Source organism: Labrus mixtus, chromosome 10 (genome assembly GCF_963584025.1).
Source record: "Labrus mixtus chromosome 10, fLabMix1.1, whole genome shotgun sequence".
Taxonomy (NCBI): Eukaryota; Metazoa; Chordata; class Actinopteri; order Labriformes; family Labridae; genus Labrus; species Labrus mixtus.
In genome coordinates, this window is record NC_083621.1 from 10,082,139 (window position 1) to 10,101,400 (window position 19,262).

The window sequence follows — 19,262 nt, forward strand, 5'->3', positions numbered from 1 at the left end:
TGCATTTGGCTTTAGAGAAGGTCGAAGGGTTTCACATCTTAACACATTTTCCTCTCTGTATATTTCCCTCACCTTACCTTATTTCAATTTTTCCACAAAATGTAACTAACACTTTGCTCTCAAGAATTTGGAAAGAGGCCACAATCAGAGACTAAATAAAAACATTGTTGCTGTCAAAACAGTTTTCTTTCTCTGATAATGTTAACCAGGTTGGACCTTTTATTTTAAGTGTAAAGAAACGTCTCTCATTAACAATCCACAAAGAATTGTATATGAATTGTTAGATTACACTTATTGTTTATTACGTCACATTTAGAGTACCAAAATAATAATAAATCCAATAGACATATTTTGGTTAACCACAAGAAAACCGGTCTGTTTTTGAAAGTTTCAATATAAAGTATAATCCTACAATTGAATGAATACGATATGAAAATGATCACACAAAGTATATCTTGGGGGGGGGGGAGGGGGCATATGACTCAGCATATAAAATCTTTGCTACGGCCCTGTTAGGAAGTGATGTGTGAGGTGTGTCTAAGTTAATTTAAATCCTACAGCTGCACCTGTCATAATTCAAGAGCACTGCACCACAGGTTGAGATTTATTACAGCTGCATAGGAACATAAATGGTTTTGATGGTTTTGTCCTCTAGCTGCTAAGAGCGTACATCTTGAGTGACAAGTGTGTGTGCATATCTGTTAGTCATTTCGTGTGTGATGTTTGTAACCTGTGCAGCTGGTACAAACACACACTCACACGCAGCGTTAAACTTGAGACCACCGGGGCGCAGCAGATTCTCCCTCCCTCCCTGTGTACCGTCATAAGGTGTCATATCTATTTAGAGCTCCCCCTCTGTTTTTCATTTCCTCTCAATCGCTCACTCAAGCTCAAAGACAAGCAGCAACATTTAACTCCAGCACGTTTGATCTGCAGGAAAAGTACTGCGAGGATAAAGCCAAAGGAATAAAGCGCATGCTCAGTGCTGTGAGCGAGTGCTGAGAAGGATTTATCATTGGATACATCTCATCAATTCCACATTAAGTCCTCCATCTAGGATAAGGTAGGGGAACTACACAACTGGGAGGTAAAGTGTGACCTTGTTCTTCCCTCCTTGTGATTCCTTGGAGCTGATCTCTGGAGGAAAGAAAGTAGGAGTTCTGTTTCAGAGCAAAGGAACTACTCCGTTTTTAATTGTTACCCATGGGTGTCTCTGGCCGTGGCCCCCCCTCTTTGAACTCAGATGACGAGTCCCCTGATCACACTCCGGCTCCGGACTCTTTTCGCCACACGTCCCATACCAGGAAGCAGAGTGGGCTAGGCGGACTAGGCTATGGGATGGGGGTGGCATGGCACCACCTGAGGCCCTTTGTCCCCTTCTTCCTCATCAGCTTCATGGTCGTGGCCCTTGTCTACCTAATGCAGGCCATTATCTTTGGGGGGCCCTTTAAGGACCCGCTTTTCTTTGTCAAGTTTAATGAGCGCTGGCCCCGGCCTGCCCCAGGCCAACATGACTCTCCAGCACCCACCAAGGGTTTCAGTCCGGTCCCCTCTCTGTCCTTTGAGCAAGTCGTCTTTGGATTGCACACGGACAACAACACTATTTGAAATATTTGTTTAAAAAAAAAAAAAAAACTTAGGAACTGTTTTTTTTTTTTCTCTGTGGATATGAAAACAAAGACTCCCAACGGATTACAAGAGGTGCCAGTGCTATCAAAAGGGCACAGATTTATTATTTGGCTAACTTTGACTAATTTCATTTGGGTTGTTGTTGAAAGTCCCCTGTATGTCCTTTTTACTTGAGCCTATGACTAAAATGTTATGGAATGAAAAATAAACAGTCTTTATTGCTCTGATCTTTTAAAAATGTGCAACTGAATTAGTTGATTCTCATATCAAGGTGAAGAAATCTGACAGTAAACTTGCTTCAGTCTGTCATGCTTTGGATACGTGACAATTGGCCATGGGGTATTTACAAATAACAACATTTTAAATATTTATTTTTGTAGTAGGCCTACTCACTTTTTGGACAGGGCTTTTTAAATACTATACATCGAAGGCACTTAAACTCCCTGGCCCCCTGATTTTTTACAGTAAAGAACAGGTGATATCATACAGTATGTTTGGACCTATTATGTTTGGACAGTTAACACTCGAGCAGATTATTCTATCCCGAATCTAAATTGAAATTTCAGCAAAGAGTTTTTATTATGTAGATAAATCTTCCAAAGAAAATGTTCTTTAGTTCCACTTTGTTACTTTCCCCAAACTAAAGCTCAGCAAGCAAAAACTGTCCATGAAGCAGAATGAGGAATAAACAAATTAAATCATAAAATCATGACATTACACACAATGAGAACCATTTTCCCCCTTCACTCCCACTGAAATATGGAACAACTTCAGTAAGCTATTTAACATCCTCAGAGATTGTCTTTTTGGTGACAATGAACAAGAACCGCTGTATCAAGCCACATCGTAAAGCTTATCCAGGTGAAGCGAAAGGGGAAGTATGAGACGTGAATCATCTCGCACTTATTGTTTGGCCTACTCTTTGACTGTCTGTCGCTGTGGTCTACTGTACTGTCTCTGCCCCGCGGTGACTCTCCTGCCCCCTGGTGGCGGAGCGACAAACTACAGTGTGATGACTACTGTGGATGACCACGCTGACCCGTGGATGACCTCCCAAAAACGGCCAGGGGGAAAAAAAAAAAGAAAAAGAAAATACAACTGTCTTTTTATATCACCTTATTTCGAAACACATGTAGTATCAAGAAAGAACAACATTTCTTTAATTTCTTTGGGGACGGATTTAGAAAGCGAGGATTGAAATCGGTGAGTGAAGATGTCTGTCACCTGCCCGCGTTTCTCCTCATAACTAACATTCCGCGTTTACAAAGAAGCTCATTACGTCTCACACAATTTAGAGACAGTAAACAGATGTTAATGACATGATAACCAACAGGTTGCCTGTTATGACAAATGTACACCTCAGCTCTGTAGTTGACCGGACTTGTTGCTGGCTATCTGCGTGCTAGCTGTCAGCATTGGTGCTAAGCAGCAGCAGGTGAGCAGCTGGTTGACCTCGATGACCCCCCCAATTAAAGTACAGGTTGTCCCACTTGAGACAGTTTTACAAGCTGAGTTCATCAAGTTAAAAAAAAAAATACAAGCCTTGTTATTTAGAAGGGGGGAGTCATGTTCAACCGGACAGGAAGTTGAACATGACTACAAAAGCAGGATTTGTTTTATTTATTTTTTTCTTTGCAAATAAATTGGTTTTCTGTGAAAATAAAAAAATCAAGCCATACATCAATATGTATTTTATATAGCTGTTAATTGTAATTACATCAAGTGTGCAATAAATAGGGTTTAAGGTTTAGCTTCACTGTTATACCAAATTGGGGACTGCAGTAGGAAATGCATATATCGACAATTATTAACCAATCTGATAAGAATGCAGTGACATATTTTACAAATAGAAAATTATTATTAAGAGATTTTAAATGAAAAGTATTTACAAGGATATTAATTTAAATATGAATGAACGTGTACCTCACTTAAGTTTATTCCACTACAAGAGTTAATAATAGGGCTGATATTATTTTACAATGCTCAAGTAACTTGTGTATGAAACATTTGTGGTGTAAATTCACATTTACCTTTTAAAGTCAGCATCAGTCAAATAAAAAAGAATAGACAAGAGATGGATCCTTCTTGTTACAGTCCAACTTTTGACCAAATAATGTGCGTGACTGTATTCATAGAGTCATAATTGATCTTTCCATTGGTACAACACAGTATACAGACTCACCAAGTCAGAGTGGTTTTATACACACATAATGTAATGTGTGTTGTTTTCATATTGTGTAAAATTGACTGATGATGTTACCAGTATGCTGTTGAGGTTTGACGTGAAGCCTGCTTAAACACACAGGCGTGCTTACATGGATACGTGTATGTGATGTTGATCCTGGTGAAGTGTTTAAAAAAAATGTTTTTCCTTCTAATGTAATTATATAAATGTATGTTCAAACTGCATTCTGGCTGCTTTGCCGTTAATCCCGTTGTTTTCATGTTTGTGGCAAATACAACTGTCTTTATTGTTTACATTTAAAATGAAATTCATAATAGTATGGAGTTTTTTTTCCACTGAGTTTGTGATTCACCTTTCCCCTCCACCTCCTCTGAAGTGTATGGAGAGATGTGGTGCTACCAAAAGCCGGGGTTTGAAGCCCTCCTGCTCGCTGAGCTGCAGAGACAGCAGCAGTGCAACCAGTTCTGTGACACTCTGATCAAGACAGAAGGTATAAATACACTACACCGGGGCACTGATGGCATAGCGGTTAGGTCGTGCCTCGTGTACAGAGCCTATGGCCCTCCAAGTGGGCGGCCCGGGTTCAAGTCGGACCTACGGCTCCTTTCCTGCATATCATTCCCCGCTCTCTCTCCTGATTTCCTAATCTACTGTCCTGTCTAAATTATGGCAAAATGCCCCAAAATTAAAACCTAAAAAATAAACAAATACACTACATTGAGCCGCTCTCCACTCTCCTGTCAGAGATTGTTTTTTTTACTTTGTTTTCTGTTAAGGAGGTATGCACAAAGACAACATGAAAATCCTCCACAATTTGCAGTTCTGACGTGTCAATTATTCAGTTTCACTTTATTATCATCACTAACACCCTAACTCTCTCCCCCAGGTGTATCTGTGCCAGCTCACAGTTGTGTTCTCTCAGCTATCAGCCCCCAAATCTCCTCCTCTCTGTCTGCCTTGCCAGCGCCTCCCACAGGACAGAGCCGCCTCTTGGACTTTCGCGCTCTCGGCACATGCACCCTGCTCCACCTTGTCAGACTGCTGTACTCTGGACAGATGGCGGGCGAGGGGGAGGAGGAGAGGCAAGAAGCCGTTTCGGCTGCAGCCAGGCTGGGAATCCATGGGCTGGTGGAGGTCACGAGAGGAAGACGTGAGGAGGGAGAAGGCCAGCACAGGGAAGAAGGAGTGCAGACAGAGCCGCTGATTCCTGGTGAAAGTGAGGAGAGAAGGGGAAGGTGGAGGAGAGAAGAGGGGAGTGAAGGCACCTTTTTGTGGAGAGAGACGGTGTCGGATGGTAAAAAAGACACATGGACTCAGACAGAGGAGCTACAGGTAACCACAGCACCCCCCTCTCATCCAGCAGCCTCCTATGAGACAATCGATATGGGTGCTCTCCAAACGTTACAACAGACAGAACCCCATCTTCTTCCCCCTCATGTTCCCTACCTCCCAGTTTCCCTCGTCTATGAACCAGATGAAACCCAAGGCAGAAATACCCCATCTACAGACCGCTGTTGGGCTGGAGATCTGGAGGACAATCAGTTGGAGCAGTTTCACGATAACATCCCAGGATACATCAACTACTTCCTGAACCCGCATCTAGAGGAGGGCCCCCGCAGAGGGCGAAAAAGTGGGAGGCCGGCAGCAGGAACAGGAGGTACCAGGAGAGCTGCAACAGGTGAGAGAGGAACCCCAAGGAGACCCCAAGCGAAAACAGGAGGGAGAAGGGTGGGTAGGGGAGTGTTAACGCAGACGGTGGATGTGCAGAGTGTTGGGGTGAGCAAGCTTCAGAAGATGTTCCTGCAGAGGTGGGGTGTGAAGACTCCCAGGACGGGGCAGGGTGGAGGAGCTGCAGGCAGGAGGTTATACCTGAAGACAAGGGAGCAACTGAAGCCGGCCAAGAGCTGTCAGAGCAAGAGGAGGCGCGGCAAAGAGCGGGAGTTCAGCCAGAGTGGCGATTTGAGAGAGGGAGGAGAAAGTAACGTACAGCTGTGTAACCAGGTGAGAGAGATGAACTACTGCTGTCCTGTTTGTGACATCATCAAAACACGACAGGGAGACAGGATGATGCTGTTTTTCAAATAAGATAAATTGAAGGTACAATAGATGAACTTACCTTCTATATTTTGAAAGGATTTGAACATCTTGCAATACAGCATTTTATTTTTAAGCAGGATATAACAAAGGGCAACTGAAACATACACAATCTGTAATTATTTAACTTTTGTGTAACTATTTCAATAGATGACAAAGAAAGTTGATTTTTTTTCAAACAGTAATTTGATAGAAAATAAAATATGTGATGCGTTGCACAACTGGGATTTGCTTAGGTTCATGACCTCGGCAGTCTGATAAAAGAATCCCAAATACAACAATCCTCTGTTATAGAAAGTTGAAAAACATTGCGTTTTGTAACCATGATTCTGTTTTAGAAATTGTCTCGTGTTAGTTTCTGTCTATCAAAGGTATCAGCTCACCATTACAGGAAACAAAGAAAGGCCAGAAAATCGTCTCACTGTCTGATCAATAAATGACTTTAACAAATGATTAAGAACCACAGAAGTTGCTGATGAAGTTGTTAACGACAGTAAATTTGATAATTGTCTTATCATGTCAGCCCCACAAAAATACGCCGGAACTGTCTACGTAAATGTCAACTTGAAATGACATTGACTTGAAACCTTCTTCTATTGCAGACACAATCTGCTGCTACAGAAATGTTCTGAGTTGTTTCATTTAGTCTTCACTTTTTTTAAATATTTGTAAAACCCATGCCGTCAAAGTCAATGTTAGGACAGAGTTTGAAAGATAAAAGAGTAGTTTATGTATTTGTGATCTGGTCCTGTGATTAGTTGAACTTTCTCCAGTAATGTTTTGACCAATAAGTAACTCACGTTTGAATTTGATATAATTATGACACCTCTTCTCCCTGCTTACAGGATGGTCTCCCTGTTGGCCGGGCTAAGAGGACAAGGGCCAAACAAACATCAGCTCCTGTTTCTTCCCCTCCTCTGAGATTTCGCAATGTTCATCATGCATTATCCAACTCCAGCCCTGTCCTCCATCCTTCTACATCAGCTGTCCTAATGTCACCTGCAGCGTCCTACCTGTCTCCGGTACCGTTTCTCTTCCACACCGCTTCCCTCCCTCCTGCAGCCCCTCCACCCAATGAGCCTGAACACATTGATCGTCTCCTGGAGGAAGTGATGATGGGCCTCGACATTTTGCCAAACAACAACAGTGGGGGCCTAAATTCTCAACCTCTTCCTTCAGCCGGTAGCAGCTGCACCTATGCCTCATCTGGCAATGTTTTGACTGAAAACAAATGCGTTGGCAGTCCCCCTGTACTCCTGGAAACAGAATCTTCACAGGTTGTTGGTGGAGGCCTAGGCAGAGGAGGAGGCGTTTCCAGCGCTGCAGTGCCAGTTCTGCAGCAGCAAGGAGAGGGAGAACTGAATGACATGCTTGAGAACTTTCTGCAGTCCTTCGAGCAGCATCTCGACCGCTGTTCCGCCAGGGACGAGATGGGGAGGGGGAGTCAGAGCAGCACAGTGGCTGTTCTGAGCAAGTACAGAAAAACCCAGACCCAGACCAAAGCCCCTCGTCTAAAGAATACTCCACGTCCACTCAGATGTTCTCAAATAAGTGAACTGCAACAGAGTGATGAAGGTGGAACTCTACAGAGCTGTCCACAGCTGTCTCCTTTGGCTCCCCTGAAACATGCTGAGGAAACAAAAAAACAGTATCCGTTCTCACCGATGAAGGGAAGGAGGAGGAGGAAGCCTGTATCATCGAGTAAAGCAAGGGAGAAAACAGTTCATAACAGAGACAAGCAGCTACAGCAGATGCCTGTGGTGAAACTGGAGAGAAGTGGCCCGCTGCCACTCAGAGTAACGCAGCGGGGACGCAGCTGTCAGAGTCTGGAAGCTGAGGTGACAAACTTTTCAAACAACTCTGCTCTAATGCCTCTGATTAAACTGTATCTGCTGTCACAATCGGACAAGTTAGATTAAGACATTGAAAAGTTACTCTGAAGTGCAAAGAATGTGAAAGAAATGTATCAAATGTGTGGGGGGGTTTTTGTGTGTGTGCATTTTTTAGAGTCCAGAACAGACAAAGAGCACGCCATCATCACTGAAATACCCACATGGTAGCTGGAGCATGAGTTCGTACCCAATCAGGAGCAGGTTCAGGGAGGCCCACATCATGGTTGGAATTGATCCTTTGACAAAACCGTTTTATACTGTGATTCATGGTCTTAAAGTGCCCATATTATGCTAGAACCGAGCGTTACGTGCAGCTAATGCTACAGCTAACAGGAGGACGTAGGAGAAGCCGCGTTTCCGCGGACTTTGAATTTTTGCACATAGATGTGCCTAAACATGCACAGGACACTTGGAAAACACACTAAAGAGCATATAAAACCAGAAAAAGCAGAATATGGGCCCTTTAAGATGACTGATCCTAAGGTTTGGTGATACCTGAATTTTCCTCAAGCAGAAATAACTGTTCCATCTGTGAGATTGGCACAACATTTTGTGACAGACATTTATGGTGCAGAGAGGAAGAATCCTTATCACCTCTGTAAAACTTGAACTTTTCATGAAGCACCTTCAAGAAGAGGTCAAAACTTAACAAAATAACTCAACTTACTACACTGATGAAACAGCCTCAGTTGCAATTTGTCTTTAGCATTATTTGGCAAATGGTAACATGCTAAACCACCTTCAAATATCAACTCAACAATATTTACATTGATATACATTCTACATGTATTTGTTTTTAAAAAAAAGTCATCATGGTCATGGATGTCTGTAAATGTGTACATTTACTTGATACTTATTTTTCTTGAAAATGACCTTAACGTGGTAGCGCTTAGCCGATCAAAGTTTCTATCATAGCTGTCGACTCTTGCATTGTCTGTATGATCTAATGAGGTTTATTTGTTTTGCAGGACAGTATGCCCTTTCTTCACGAGCCCCTTTCAGACAAAAAACAACCATCAGATAACCAGCAACCAGGTCCCAGGAGAAGAAGGCCCAAGAAGAATGGACTCTGCAGTGTATCTAAAGGGGGTAGCTCAATGTCTTCAATTCAGCAGCAGCAATCAGTGAACGAGCAACTAGAGGAAAATCAAGAAAGGCAGGAAGAAGAATTAAATGTCCAGCGACAGGAGAAGGTAGGAGGAGCCAAGAGGACGGGTGAGAGAAGGAGTGTAGAGTCGGATGAGGAGACAGTTGATGATGCCCCTGCGGCCAAGAAAGTTTGTTTTAAACCAATGGCACATCCAGCATTACAAACAAGCTCTGAAACCGACAGAGCAGAATCAGCGTCGACAGAGAGAGAAAACTTGAGCTATGCGGACAGCAGTGTGAGAGATTGTTTACAAAAAGGACGAGGAGGAAAAACAGCGAGGAGAGAGGAGAGCTCAGAGGATGAAGAGATGGATGTTGATGAAGATGATCACAACCACCAAGGAATAAGAGAATCCGATCCTTGGGTCTCTCCCCCTTCTCATTCAGCACAAGAGATCCGTCTGGGATCAACAGGAAGCTGCGAAGATGGCAAAGACGAGGATGTTGATGTGATTGGAGGCTCCAGTCCCGTCCCTTCTCCAGTGATCATCAGCTGGTCGGATTCTTCAGAAGTTGAGGAAGAGGAGACAGACGAGGATGTCGACGTCGTTGGAGAAAAGACGGTCTACGCTCCATCGGGACTCTTCACTGCTATGAGTAAAGGTGAGCTCGAGAATACTGGACTGAGATGCTCTTAGACTAGAAAGTGATTTAAAGTCAATTCAAAACAGACAGAAGAACATCATTTTATTTGTCACTTGTCTTCAGGTTTAGCTTTTTGTTTTAATTCCCAGAAAATGTTCTTGAACTTGTTTTATTTAGCTTTGGTAGACAGATGTAGTTTCATTCAAATGTTTTTATAGTAATCCCGTCCAGGGGCAGGCCCACTGACAATCACGTGAGGGAGCACTGTTTTGGGAAGAAGAGCTGTAACTGACATGTTGTTTTGGAGTAAAGATAAAAACCTGCAAAATAAAGCAGAAACATAATAAGTTGAGTAAAATCAGCAACCGAAATAAACAGCTCCGTGCAGTTGGTACGCATATATTCCGTTTTAACTCTTGAGTTGACTTTTAATCATTTTCAGACTGCCAAAGTTGACTGGGATTGTTAATTTTTGTGTTTTTAGATGTTTAAACTTTATGTAGACCTCTAAATGTGTTCGTGTTAAAGTTCAGCATACTTTATGATTCCTATTCTGATATTCAGCAAAGTTTGTATTAACTTCATGTGTTGAAGACATCACTGATGGAATAGTTCAAAAATACATGCGAAAAACAATCAGGTTTCTGTACTGTGAAAATCAGGAGTGTTTTATTTGTTGTAAACATGACTATGACTGTTTTAGTTGTATGGTTAATAATGTCCGACTACGTTCTAAAGTTTGTAAATGTTCCTGGAAAACTCTTGTCTTCCTTGTTTTACCGTCAAGTTTGTGTTTGATAATGTTCCTTGTGGCATTTTTTGAGATTTGTCTGATTTCTACAGTAAAGCTATCCTCTCTACTTCTGGTGTTGCAGCAGCTTTATTCTGTGACCCCCTGCTGCCGTCACTGAATATGTGTCTCTTCATTAGTATGTTGTTTTCATTTACTACCTGAACACATCTTTGGGATTTAGCCAAAAAACACAAATGTAAAGGCAGGTATTTATTGTTCGGTCTGCAGGATTTCCTTTTTGACCGTTTTTGAGAAATTGACAACAAGGTCTTGGCCTTTGTTAACCACTTTTAAAACTACAACAATTAGGACAGAAAGCAGCAGAATGTGCACCCCCCAAAATAAACCAATGTTCAACATTTGTTGCGTTAGTGGTGAGGATTAGACGTACTGCCTTGTTTATTTGCTTTTGTGAGCTCCATGCACACACGTAGTCAGCTTTATATTTATACCAGCAGGATGGAAAAAACCTTACTGATAATGATTACACTTAGGTTTCAGATTCGGTGAAGTGTCAGGTAAACCAACGTTGGTATCTTTAAAAAATATTTTAAGTTTGAAATAGAAGATTATAATTCTCAGTATCTTTAATATGCTACATATAAGGCGAGTTAAAATGGCAACGCTATTTACAGTTAAGGCAGAAAAAAACATGAAAGCTTTTTTTTTTGGCCTGACAACTTTTAACAATTACTAAACACATTAAATTGTTTTAATTGATCATTTCTAGCTTTATTTAATACAGCGCAGCTTGAACACTGGAATACTGGAATCGCACAGAGGAATATGTAAATGTTTTAATATCACTGTTTTGATGTTTTGTCTGTATTTGCTGCACTTTTCTTGTTGCATTTTTTTTCAAAACTGCAAATGTGTTATATATTTTTTTTATGTTTATGTGAAGCATTATTGGTAGTAAGTTGCAAACCATTTCTTTAAATCAGTATTTATAGTCTTTCACTTATTTTCCTTGAAAAGGTCCCAATGATATAGTCACACACTGTTCTATAAGGAAAGAAGAAAACGTGAATTGAAAATTAGTTTATTAGTTTTCAACCTGTGGATCAACGTCCTACACAACAACAAAACACATCTGAGCTGCACTGCAGCACAGTCTGCTGCAATGAGGGGAGGGGGTGTCCTGGTCACGGTGTGATGTTGGAGCGTCATCTCCCCTCTGTTTGGCGCCAGCTCCCTGAAGAACTTCTCCACTCATCATTGCCCAGCTCAGGTGAGAGTACAGCGCAGGTGTGTGTCTGCATGTGAGTGTAGGGACCTCTAAACCAAATAAAAAGACACTGTATGAGTGTCAGCATGTGTGTGTATGTGGAGCATATGTTTCCCTGTGCTTTAACAGTGCGATATTGTCTCTTATCACACTCTGGCAGCTTCTGTAAATCATCAGTGGTGGTTTTGGGGGCGGCTCAAGTCAAGAGAAAGAAAAGGTTTGAGGAGAGAGAGAAAGACAGAGAGTAGGGGTTTGTGGGTAAAGGGGGGGGGGGGGTGGGTCGCTGTCTCAGTCTCAGCCTGTCCTCCTCTCAGTGCTGGATGCGCCTGATGGACTGGATCTGGGGGGTCTGACAGTGGGAGCCCCAGTTCCTCCAGTGCTGGTAGTCTCCACTATGTCTCTCACACTCCATGATGTACTGCTGACCCCTGTAGCCGGGGTGCTGGTAGCACACAAATCTGCAGGAGGGGCAGAAAAGGCAGAGAGTATTAGAAGGACCATTTTAGCAGCTGCTAAACCTAGAGCGCTCAGCTGGTACGTCTGTTACAAATAACACATGCTAATAAAGGCTTAGAGTGACAAAAGAAACTCTGCCAGAAAGAAATCCCGCCTCTTCATAACACAGCTCTTGGTTAAAGGCTTACAAAACAGATGAAGAGATATGGGACAGGCGTAAAATCGAGGGGCATTTTTTAAAGATTGTCTGTGCAAAAAAAAAAAAAAGATACAAAACATCTTTTAACTCTTCTCAGGTACTTACGCGCCGCACTGCACGTGCATGGAGCCAACCTCTGGCATCATCCATCCCATGGCCTGCAGAGAGGGATAGTCATCACAGATCTCCACACTGCGACCCATGAAGTTCTCCTTCTCAAAGATGATCATGCGACTGCTCTGGTGAGACTGGGGGGGGGGGGGGGTACACACAGAAAGAGCATTCGATTAGTCTTTCCTGGGGTAGTTTTGTTTGTTGTCCTGAGGGTCACTTAAAAAGCAGGATGCAACTCACAGCGCAGTAGATGGGGCGCAGAGACATGAGGCGCTCAACGTGGTAGGAGAGGGATCCGCTGTAAGCGTCCCAGTGGGGGTACTCTCCTCTCTCCAGGATGAACTGCTGGCCCTGGAAGTCATGGTGCTCGAAACCCACCCAGCTGTTCAGAGAGAGAGAGAGAGAGAGAGAGCTGTTAACACAAGTCTCCTCCTGATGTTTGGGATGGATGAATAAGGAGACAGCAAGAAGGGTACAATAGTTTTTCTTGTTTCACCCTATCAGTGTGCCAAACATCGTGCATTGTCTGTACACAAGGTTTTGTTTTTGTCCCCAGGGAACGAGTTAGTGAGACTTACGCTCCACTCTCCACCCTGATGGAACGGATGTTGTCCAGTCCACACTCCTGAATGTTGCAGCACTCGGAGGTGAACTCCAGGCACTTGCCCTGGAAATGCTCCTGCTCGAAAACAGTCACCTGGCGGGGATTGATTGGAGAGGAAGCAGAGAAGAAGGAAGGTGATGAGTTGACATCACATATTGCACATGCAGAGATCTTAAATCACAATACTTTGAAATCAGAAATGTGAGCGTGTGTTTACCTTGAAGAAAGGAGCCATGCCCATTCCTGAGTTGACCAGGGGCTGCATCATGGGATACCTTGTAGTTCTGTACATCTTTACTCCTGTGGTTGCAAATGAAAACAGAGAGAATGAGGTAAGTAAAAAATGTGGTTTAGGTGGAAACTGTATGAGGAAATAAATAAATAAATAAATAATTTGACTGTTTGTTCTCAGTTTTAACAAGTAGGTCTTCAGTTTACACAAAAAAAAACGTGAAGTCATAGAAATCTAACTAAAAACCTTTAGGAGGTTTGGGCAAACAACATTGTAGTTACTTTAAAGATGAAATACAACTCGTAACAGATTTAAAGTCTTGTTCAGGTGTTTCAGAGAGTGCTTAAGTTTCGCCTGTCTGTCTGTTTACCTGCTCGTCAGTCTGACTCTGTGTGGTAGTGAAATCAGAAATGAAGCCTTACCTAGTTTTTGTACTTTAATGGAAGAGCTCTGGAGAAACACGCCTACCGCCTGCCTCGCGTAGAGCTTTGACAGAACCTGGCGCTTCAGTTTTATATGGACGGTCGGGGAGCGCGCCTGCTTCGCGCGTGCACGTTCCCTCACTGGGACCAGTCGCAGGGACGGCTGGGCGCGCTCCCGGTTTCGCTCTGCGGCCGCTGGATGCTGTTGTACTGCTGCGGCCAGCTCAGCAGATCCCATAGAGCTGCCACCGCTCTGAAACAAAGGCGCTCCGGTATGTTCGGACCCCGGTCAGCAGTCCGGCGCGTGCCCCGGCACAATAGGCCGGGATCGGTGTGATGAATGTGGGGATTAAAGGCGGGGCAGAGAGTCCCTGCTGAATTACATGGAGTATCTAACTAGATGAGTCTGAAAACCAACGTTTAAAAAACTATAAGTTTCATTTCAGTCTTGTTCACACAATGGTGACACTAAACGTTATTGCGCGCGCAGCTTCCAGGGCGCAAGTAGGCCTGTAGTTGTTTGACAAATGTGGACCTTCAGGAATCAGGACTATAGGCCTACAGTAGACTGGACATCTTTGCACTCAAAAAGTGATCCTACAGTGAATTACATTAAAAACATACAAAAGTGAGACATTCAAATATTGTCCTAATATCAAATTGGGGTTCTGCAGTCTTCAAAGTGCCTCGAAGTCTGCAGAGAAAAAGTTTGTTAAGCTCAGGCTTAAGTGGGGAAACATTTCATTCAGATTTAAGTAGGCTATCACACATGAATTTTGAAAGTACCTGGACACAAGGCCTGCAACATTACATGTATTTTTTCCACCTTTCAGGAAACATGAGGCCACATATCCCAACGTCCACAATCAAATAATAGCCTATACCTTCAACAAAGAAAAAATAAAACCTGCAGGTGGAAGCTGATTTTTATTTTGGCAAATTCTGTGGCAAGGTGACAGGAAAATATCAATTCTGTAAGACATAACAACTATGATTCAGGTTACTTAATGTATCTTTTCAATGTGACACTTCTATTTTATTCGATACTTCATTAGTTTGTATTATTTCTGTCCCCCAGCTTCTGTCAGTCCTCTCTGCCCCCGCCCATCAACTCGGTCTGTCCCTCTGTGATGATGAGGGGGTTCTTTTGTCTTTTGTCTCTGACCTCAGCAGGTTTGTTTCTCTACCCATAATCCCTCTCCTATGAGCGCCAGCGTATAAAAGGAGGAGGCACACTCTGAGCCGCACACACTTTGAGTAAGGCTCGGCGCAGGCATCACACACACATACAGGTAAGATACACACACACATACTGTACATCTGTAGAGGGTGAGGTATAGGTTACACCAAAATATACAGATTGTTTTACATCTGTTTTCAAATTCATGCAATAAGAGTGTTTTCTCCATCTCTTGTGCATCCTTTACTACCTCCACACTAAAGTGGTAGCATTTGTTATATGAGCATACTCCCTCTCACTGTGTTTTTTCCTCTTTTCTTTTCCACCTAGTAATCATGTCCAGTGGAGATAAGTCCAAGACTTCTTCCCAGACTGATGGGAAGGCTGCTCAGGGCAAGAAGTCTGAGATGGGAATGATGTCCTACAAGGTGGGCGGCTGTTGCATGGGCCCCTTTTTTTTGTGTACAAGATACAAATGTTTCATCAAAATGTGTTGTTTTAATCACATCAGAAACCTTATCTCTGAGCCTTTGTGCCTCCAGATGTACGTGTTCGACCAGGAGAACTTCCAGGGACGCATGATTGAGATCAGCAACGAGTGCATGAATGTGTGTGAGCTTGGCATGGACCGTGTGCGCTCCCTGCGCGTTGAGTGTGGACCGTAAGTTTAAAAAGATTATTTATTCGTGCATTGTCCCCATTTAAAAAAAAAAAAAAAATCTTATCTTTGAACAATTTTTCATCACACTATCTCCTCTGCAGCTTCGTGGGCTTCGAGCAGATGAACTTCTGTGGTGAGATGTACATCCTGGAGAAGGGAGAGTATCCTCGTTGGGACTCCTGGAGCAACTGCCAGAAGAACGACTACCTGCTGTCCTTCAGGCCTGTCAGAATGGTATAAAGAAACATTTCTGGTTTTATACTTTCATGTCCATTTTTCTTTAAAGTCTCTCCTTAACTAGCTTTTTTTTTCTCTCCCAGGACCCTGAGAAGCACAAGATCTGCCTGTACGAGGTTGGAGAGTTCAAGGGTCGCAAGATGGAGATCATGGACGATGACGTCCCCAGCCTGTTCTCCTACGGCTTCACCGATAGAGTGGGCAGCATTATCGTGAGCTGTGGAACGTGAGTGCCACTTTCCGCTCAGACATCACAGATATGGAATCAAATCACATTAATGAATCCGACACTGACATGTTTCCTCTTCTCTCTCCAGCTTTGTTGGATACCAGTTCCCTGGTTATCGTGGCAGCCAGTACCTGCTGGAGAAGGGTGACTACAGGCACTTCAACGAGTATGGTGCTCGCCATCCTCAGTTCCAGTCCGTGAGGCGTATCCGTGACATGCAGTGGCACCAACAGGGCTGCTACACCATGGCCAGCAAGTGAGGCTCAGGGAAGGAGAGAAAGAGAAAGAGCGGAAGTGAGGGAGAGGGGCGGAGGAAGAGGGAAAGGGGGAGAGACGTCTGAGGCTTTACCTCAGTACTTTTAATGCTCTATGATCTAAGGCAGTGAAGGGAAGGGTGAGAATCTAGACCTGACCCTGATTGGAGAAACACCTCAGTGGAAGGACCACCAAGACCACCCTCCATTTCTCTCTGTCTCTATTTTTCTCTTTCTCCCCTATGGGCTGAGTTTTGCTTCCCCCCCCTTTCTCCTTTTTGTTAGTCCCTCACTCCATTCCTCTCATAGTGCTCTGACACTCCAGAGAGGGAACACAACACCTGTGGCTGTTTTACATACTCGATTCTCGGCTCAGGGTTTGATGCACCACAAGAAACTGAGTCCCTAGAGCCCCCTGTCTCCCGACTTCTTGCCCCTGTGCTCAGCACATCCTCTCTGCTGTACAGAATCCTGGCCAAGTTTTCAATAAAAAGGAAAATCTTGATTTCAAAGATGTTTTGTTGCTATTTATTACTTATTATCCCCTTGATGGAAATGTTGATTGAACAACTCAGACAATAAAATAATATTTAATATAATTCAAACCAGTTAAAGATGAATGCATGAATTTTATGCATTCAGAAAATCATTTTAACATGTTTTTTTTTGAGTGACACATGTATTCATAGTCTTATTTGTGAAGGTTTGAAAATCAGCCAACTACAACAATAGACATGCTTGCAATATTTTTAGAGCAGTTATCTTGATAGCATAAGCTATTTGTTTAGGCTACAGAATAACAGTGCTAACTGTGCCTTATGATAGGTTAATTTAATTTATTTATCTTCAGAAAATGAAAGGGCATGTGTGAACAAATCTCGAGAAAACACTGTATTGCTTGTGTTTTGTGCATTTATCATTATCAAAAAGACAATGCAGCAGTCTGATACATTGCTTAAAAATCAGTTATACTTTATCTGGCAGTTTCAGCCTAAATAGGTAGCTACTGTTTTCAAACTCATCTTTGCTCACTTACATGGCACTCCTGATCATGAATAGAAGAAAGTAACCTAATAAGAGAGAACACCGTTTTTTCTTGGCCTAACAAAAGAGTCTCTGGAAGTCAGTGTGGCGAGCTGAGAGAAATTCATTACAGGTGACATAATACTTTCTGCTGCTCAAATTAATCTTTTATCAATAGATACAATCAGTGGCGTGTCATAGTTGGGGGAGGGGCCTCCAGTGGGGAAAATAATCCTTTCCCCCAGCCACCAATAATGCAAATGCGAGGATTTGAACTCCGATGCTAGCACTTACCATCTCTCATGTCCCATATTGATTCATTACTGTCAATTGACAAAGAAAGATATATTAATAAACTGAACAGAATAGGATGGATTTGTTGTCCGGCACGTTTTAAAAGGCAGTGCTGCTGTGCTGACTACAGGCATAGACTTTTGAATTTTGTCGACTGTATCAATGGAAAAAAATTTTACTTCAAAAAAAACATTTTGACTAAAAGTTTTCATGTATAAAATTTGACTTAAAAAATGTCTAAAATTTGACTTAAAAAATGTCTAAAATTTTCATGAAAAAATGTTGACTTCAAAAATGTCGAAATTTTCAAAATCGTCGAAAATTTTTATGAAAAAATGTTGACTTAAAAACGTCGAAAATATTCATGAACGTTGCGAAAATTTGTACTTCAAACTTGTTGAGAATTTTCATGAAAAAATAATTTTACCAAAAATGTTTAAAATTTTCATGAAAAAAGTTGACCTCCAAAATTTCAAAAATTTTAATGAAAACATTTTGACTTCAAAAGTTTTAATGTTAAAATTTTGACTCAAAGTTTTCATGTATAAAATTTGACTTAAAAAATGTCTAAAAGTTTCATGAAAAAATGTTGACTTAAAAAATGGCGAAAATTTGACTTCAAACTCTTTGAAAATTTTCATGAAATCATTTTGACTCCAAAAATGTTAAAAATTTTCATGAAAAAAATTTGACTCCAAAAACGTCGAAAATTTTCGAAAATGTTGATTTAAAAAACGTCGAACATTTTCATGAAAAAATGTTAACTTCAAAACACTACTAACAGGAGTGCTAACATTTCAGAACATTTTATACTTAACAGACAACAAACTTCACATCCACATTTCACACAGACATGGCCTGTGACCAGTTTAGAGTTTATAATTAACAGAGCCCTGAGTGTACATTTGTTTCTCTGTATTTGTTTTGGCCCCGCCCACTTACCTCTCTCTTTTTGTAAGATTCACCTTGGCAGTCAAGGTAGGTCTATTGTATTTATCTATATCCATCCTCTTATTCACCATATTTTGTGTCTATATTTTTGTCCTCCACAATGTTTTAATGTCTTTAATTAACTATTATTATATTGATTTGGTTAAATATCCCACATATATAGTTATTTTTATTAGTCATTACAGCTAGCTTGTTGTGCAAGGCAGATTAAGATAGTTTAAGTACAACGCAAATTAAGCTAATGTATTGTAGCCTACCTGTGTGGAGTCTACTGCGGGCCAGGGAATTACACTGAGGTGTTTGTCTGGACTTTTCTCTGCCAAAGAATTAAACATGGTTAATGAAAAGAATCAAAAGTGTCACAGCACAACTTAAAGCCCACCGGTTTAACTACAGTCTGCATTGTTGTTCACACAATCCACTGGTGAACTGAGATTAGGACAGATGGTGGATTGAGATTTTGTATTTTTTTTCCTCCTCTTATGTGCGTAATGACATGCTCCCTTACTCTCACTCATCTGTTTGAGCGCTCTCAAAGTTGTATTAAAGTTATAAAAAGAATATTATAATACTATTATAATGTGAATTAATGTTACATGAAGGTAGACTATACATTTTATTTTGTCATTATAGTGATGAATCTGTGCGAGAATCACTTCATCATCAATTATCAATGAAACAACTACTGCACACTGACTAGGTCAACACGTTACACATACCATGTAAGTATTGTTTACTTTTTTCTTTCTCAGTTGTACAAATTTCCCTTTAAATACTCAAGGCCCTTCTGCTGAAAAGCCTCCTTGTGACACACTCGTCCCTAATGACCTAAAATGTGGAAGAAATGTATG

At 41.9% G+C, this 19,262-nt stretch overlaps 4 protein-coding genes across 4 annotated transcripts in view; 2 read left to right on the forward strand and 2 right to left on the reverse strand.

The window, feature by feature from the left end:
* selenoh (selenoprotein H) overlaps positions 1-19,262 on the reverse strand; it is a 291,866-nt gene that overhangs the window by 83,290 nt on the left and 189,314 nt on the right. The window lies entirely within an intron of this gene.
* LOC132981906 (nucleolin-like) lies at positions 7,547-10,712 on the forward strand. Its single transcript, XM_061048032.1, has 3 exons — positions 7,547-7,746; positions 7,916-8,023; positions 8,769-10,712. The coding sequence occupies exons 1-3, from the start codon at positions 7,573-7,575 to the stop codon at positions 9,585-9,587; spliced, it is 1,101 nt and encodes a 366-aa protein (XP_060904015.1). The 5' UTR covers positions 7,547-7,572; the 3' UTR covers positions 9,588-10,712.
* LOC132981907 (beta-crystallin A1-like) lies at positions 11,354-13,835 on the reverse strand. Its single transcript, XM_061048034.1, has 6 exons — positions 13,583-13,835; positions 13,146-13,228; positions 12,903-13,021; positions 12,565-12,706; positions 12,316-12,458; positions 11,354-12,013 (listed from the first exon to the last, which is right to left on the reverse strand). Exons 1-6 carry the CDS (start codon positions 13,818-13,820, stop codon positions 11,866-11,868), a joined length of 873 nt encoding a protein of 290 aa, XP_060904017.1. The 5' UTR covers positions 13,821-13,835; the 3' UTR covers positions 11,354-11,865.
* On the forward strand, positions 15,034-16,655 carry crybb1l1 (crystallin, beta B1, like 1). Its single transcript, XM_061048035.1, has 5 exons — positions 15,034-15,190; positions 15,305-15,423; positions 15,525-15,657; positions 15,744-15,886; positions 15,978-16,655. Exons 1-5 carry the CDS (start codon positions 15,098-15,100, stop codon positions 16,147-16,149), a joined length of 660 nt encoding a protein of 219 aa, XP_060904018.1. The 5' UTR covers positions 15,034-15,097; the 3' UTR covers positions 16,150-16,655.

Excerpts from the sequence above, each read along its gene's own strand:
- crybb1l1 (XM_061048035.1), top strand. The coding sequence starts at position 15,098 with ATGTCCAGTGGAGATAAGTCCAAGACTTCTTCCCAGACTGATGGGAAG. Across the intron at positions 15,191-15,304 it reads TGGGAATGATGTCCTACAAG|ATGTACGTGTTCGACCAGGA; the intron begins GTGGGCGGCTGT and ends TTGTGCCTCCAG. Across the intron at positions 15,658-15,743 it reads CCTTCAGGCCTGTCAGAATG|GACCCTGAGAAGCACAAGAT; the intron begins GTATAAAGAAAC and ends TTTCTCTCCCAG.
- LOC132981906 (XM_061048032.1), top strand. The coding sequence starts at position 7,573 with ATGAAGGGAAGGAGGAGGAGGAAGCCTGTATCATCGAGTAAAGCAAGG. Across the intron at positions 7,747-7,915 it reads GTCAGAGTCTGGAAGCTGAG|AGTCCAGAACAGACAAAGAG; the intron begins GTGACAAACTTT and ends TGCATTTTTTAG. Across the intron at positions 8,024-8,768 it reads TCAGGGAGGCCCACATCATG|GACAGTATGCCCTTTCTTCA; the intron begins GTTGGAATTGAT and ends TTTGTTTTGCAG.
- LOC132981907 (XM_061048034.1), bottom strand. The coding sequence starts at position 13,820 with ATGGGATCTGCTGAGCTGGCCGCAGCAGTACAACAGCATCCAGCGGCC. Across the intron at positions 12,707-12,902 it reads ATCAGGGTGGAGAGTGGAGC|CTGGGTGGGTTTCGAGCACC; the intron begins GTAAGTCTCACT and ends CTCTCTGAACAG. Across the intron at positions 12,459-12,564 it reads TGCGCCCCATCTACTGCGCT|TCTCACCAGAGCAGTCGCAT; the intron begins GTGAGTTGCATC and ends CCCCCCCCCCAG.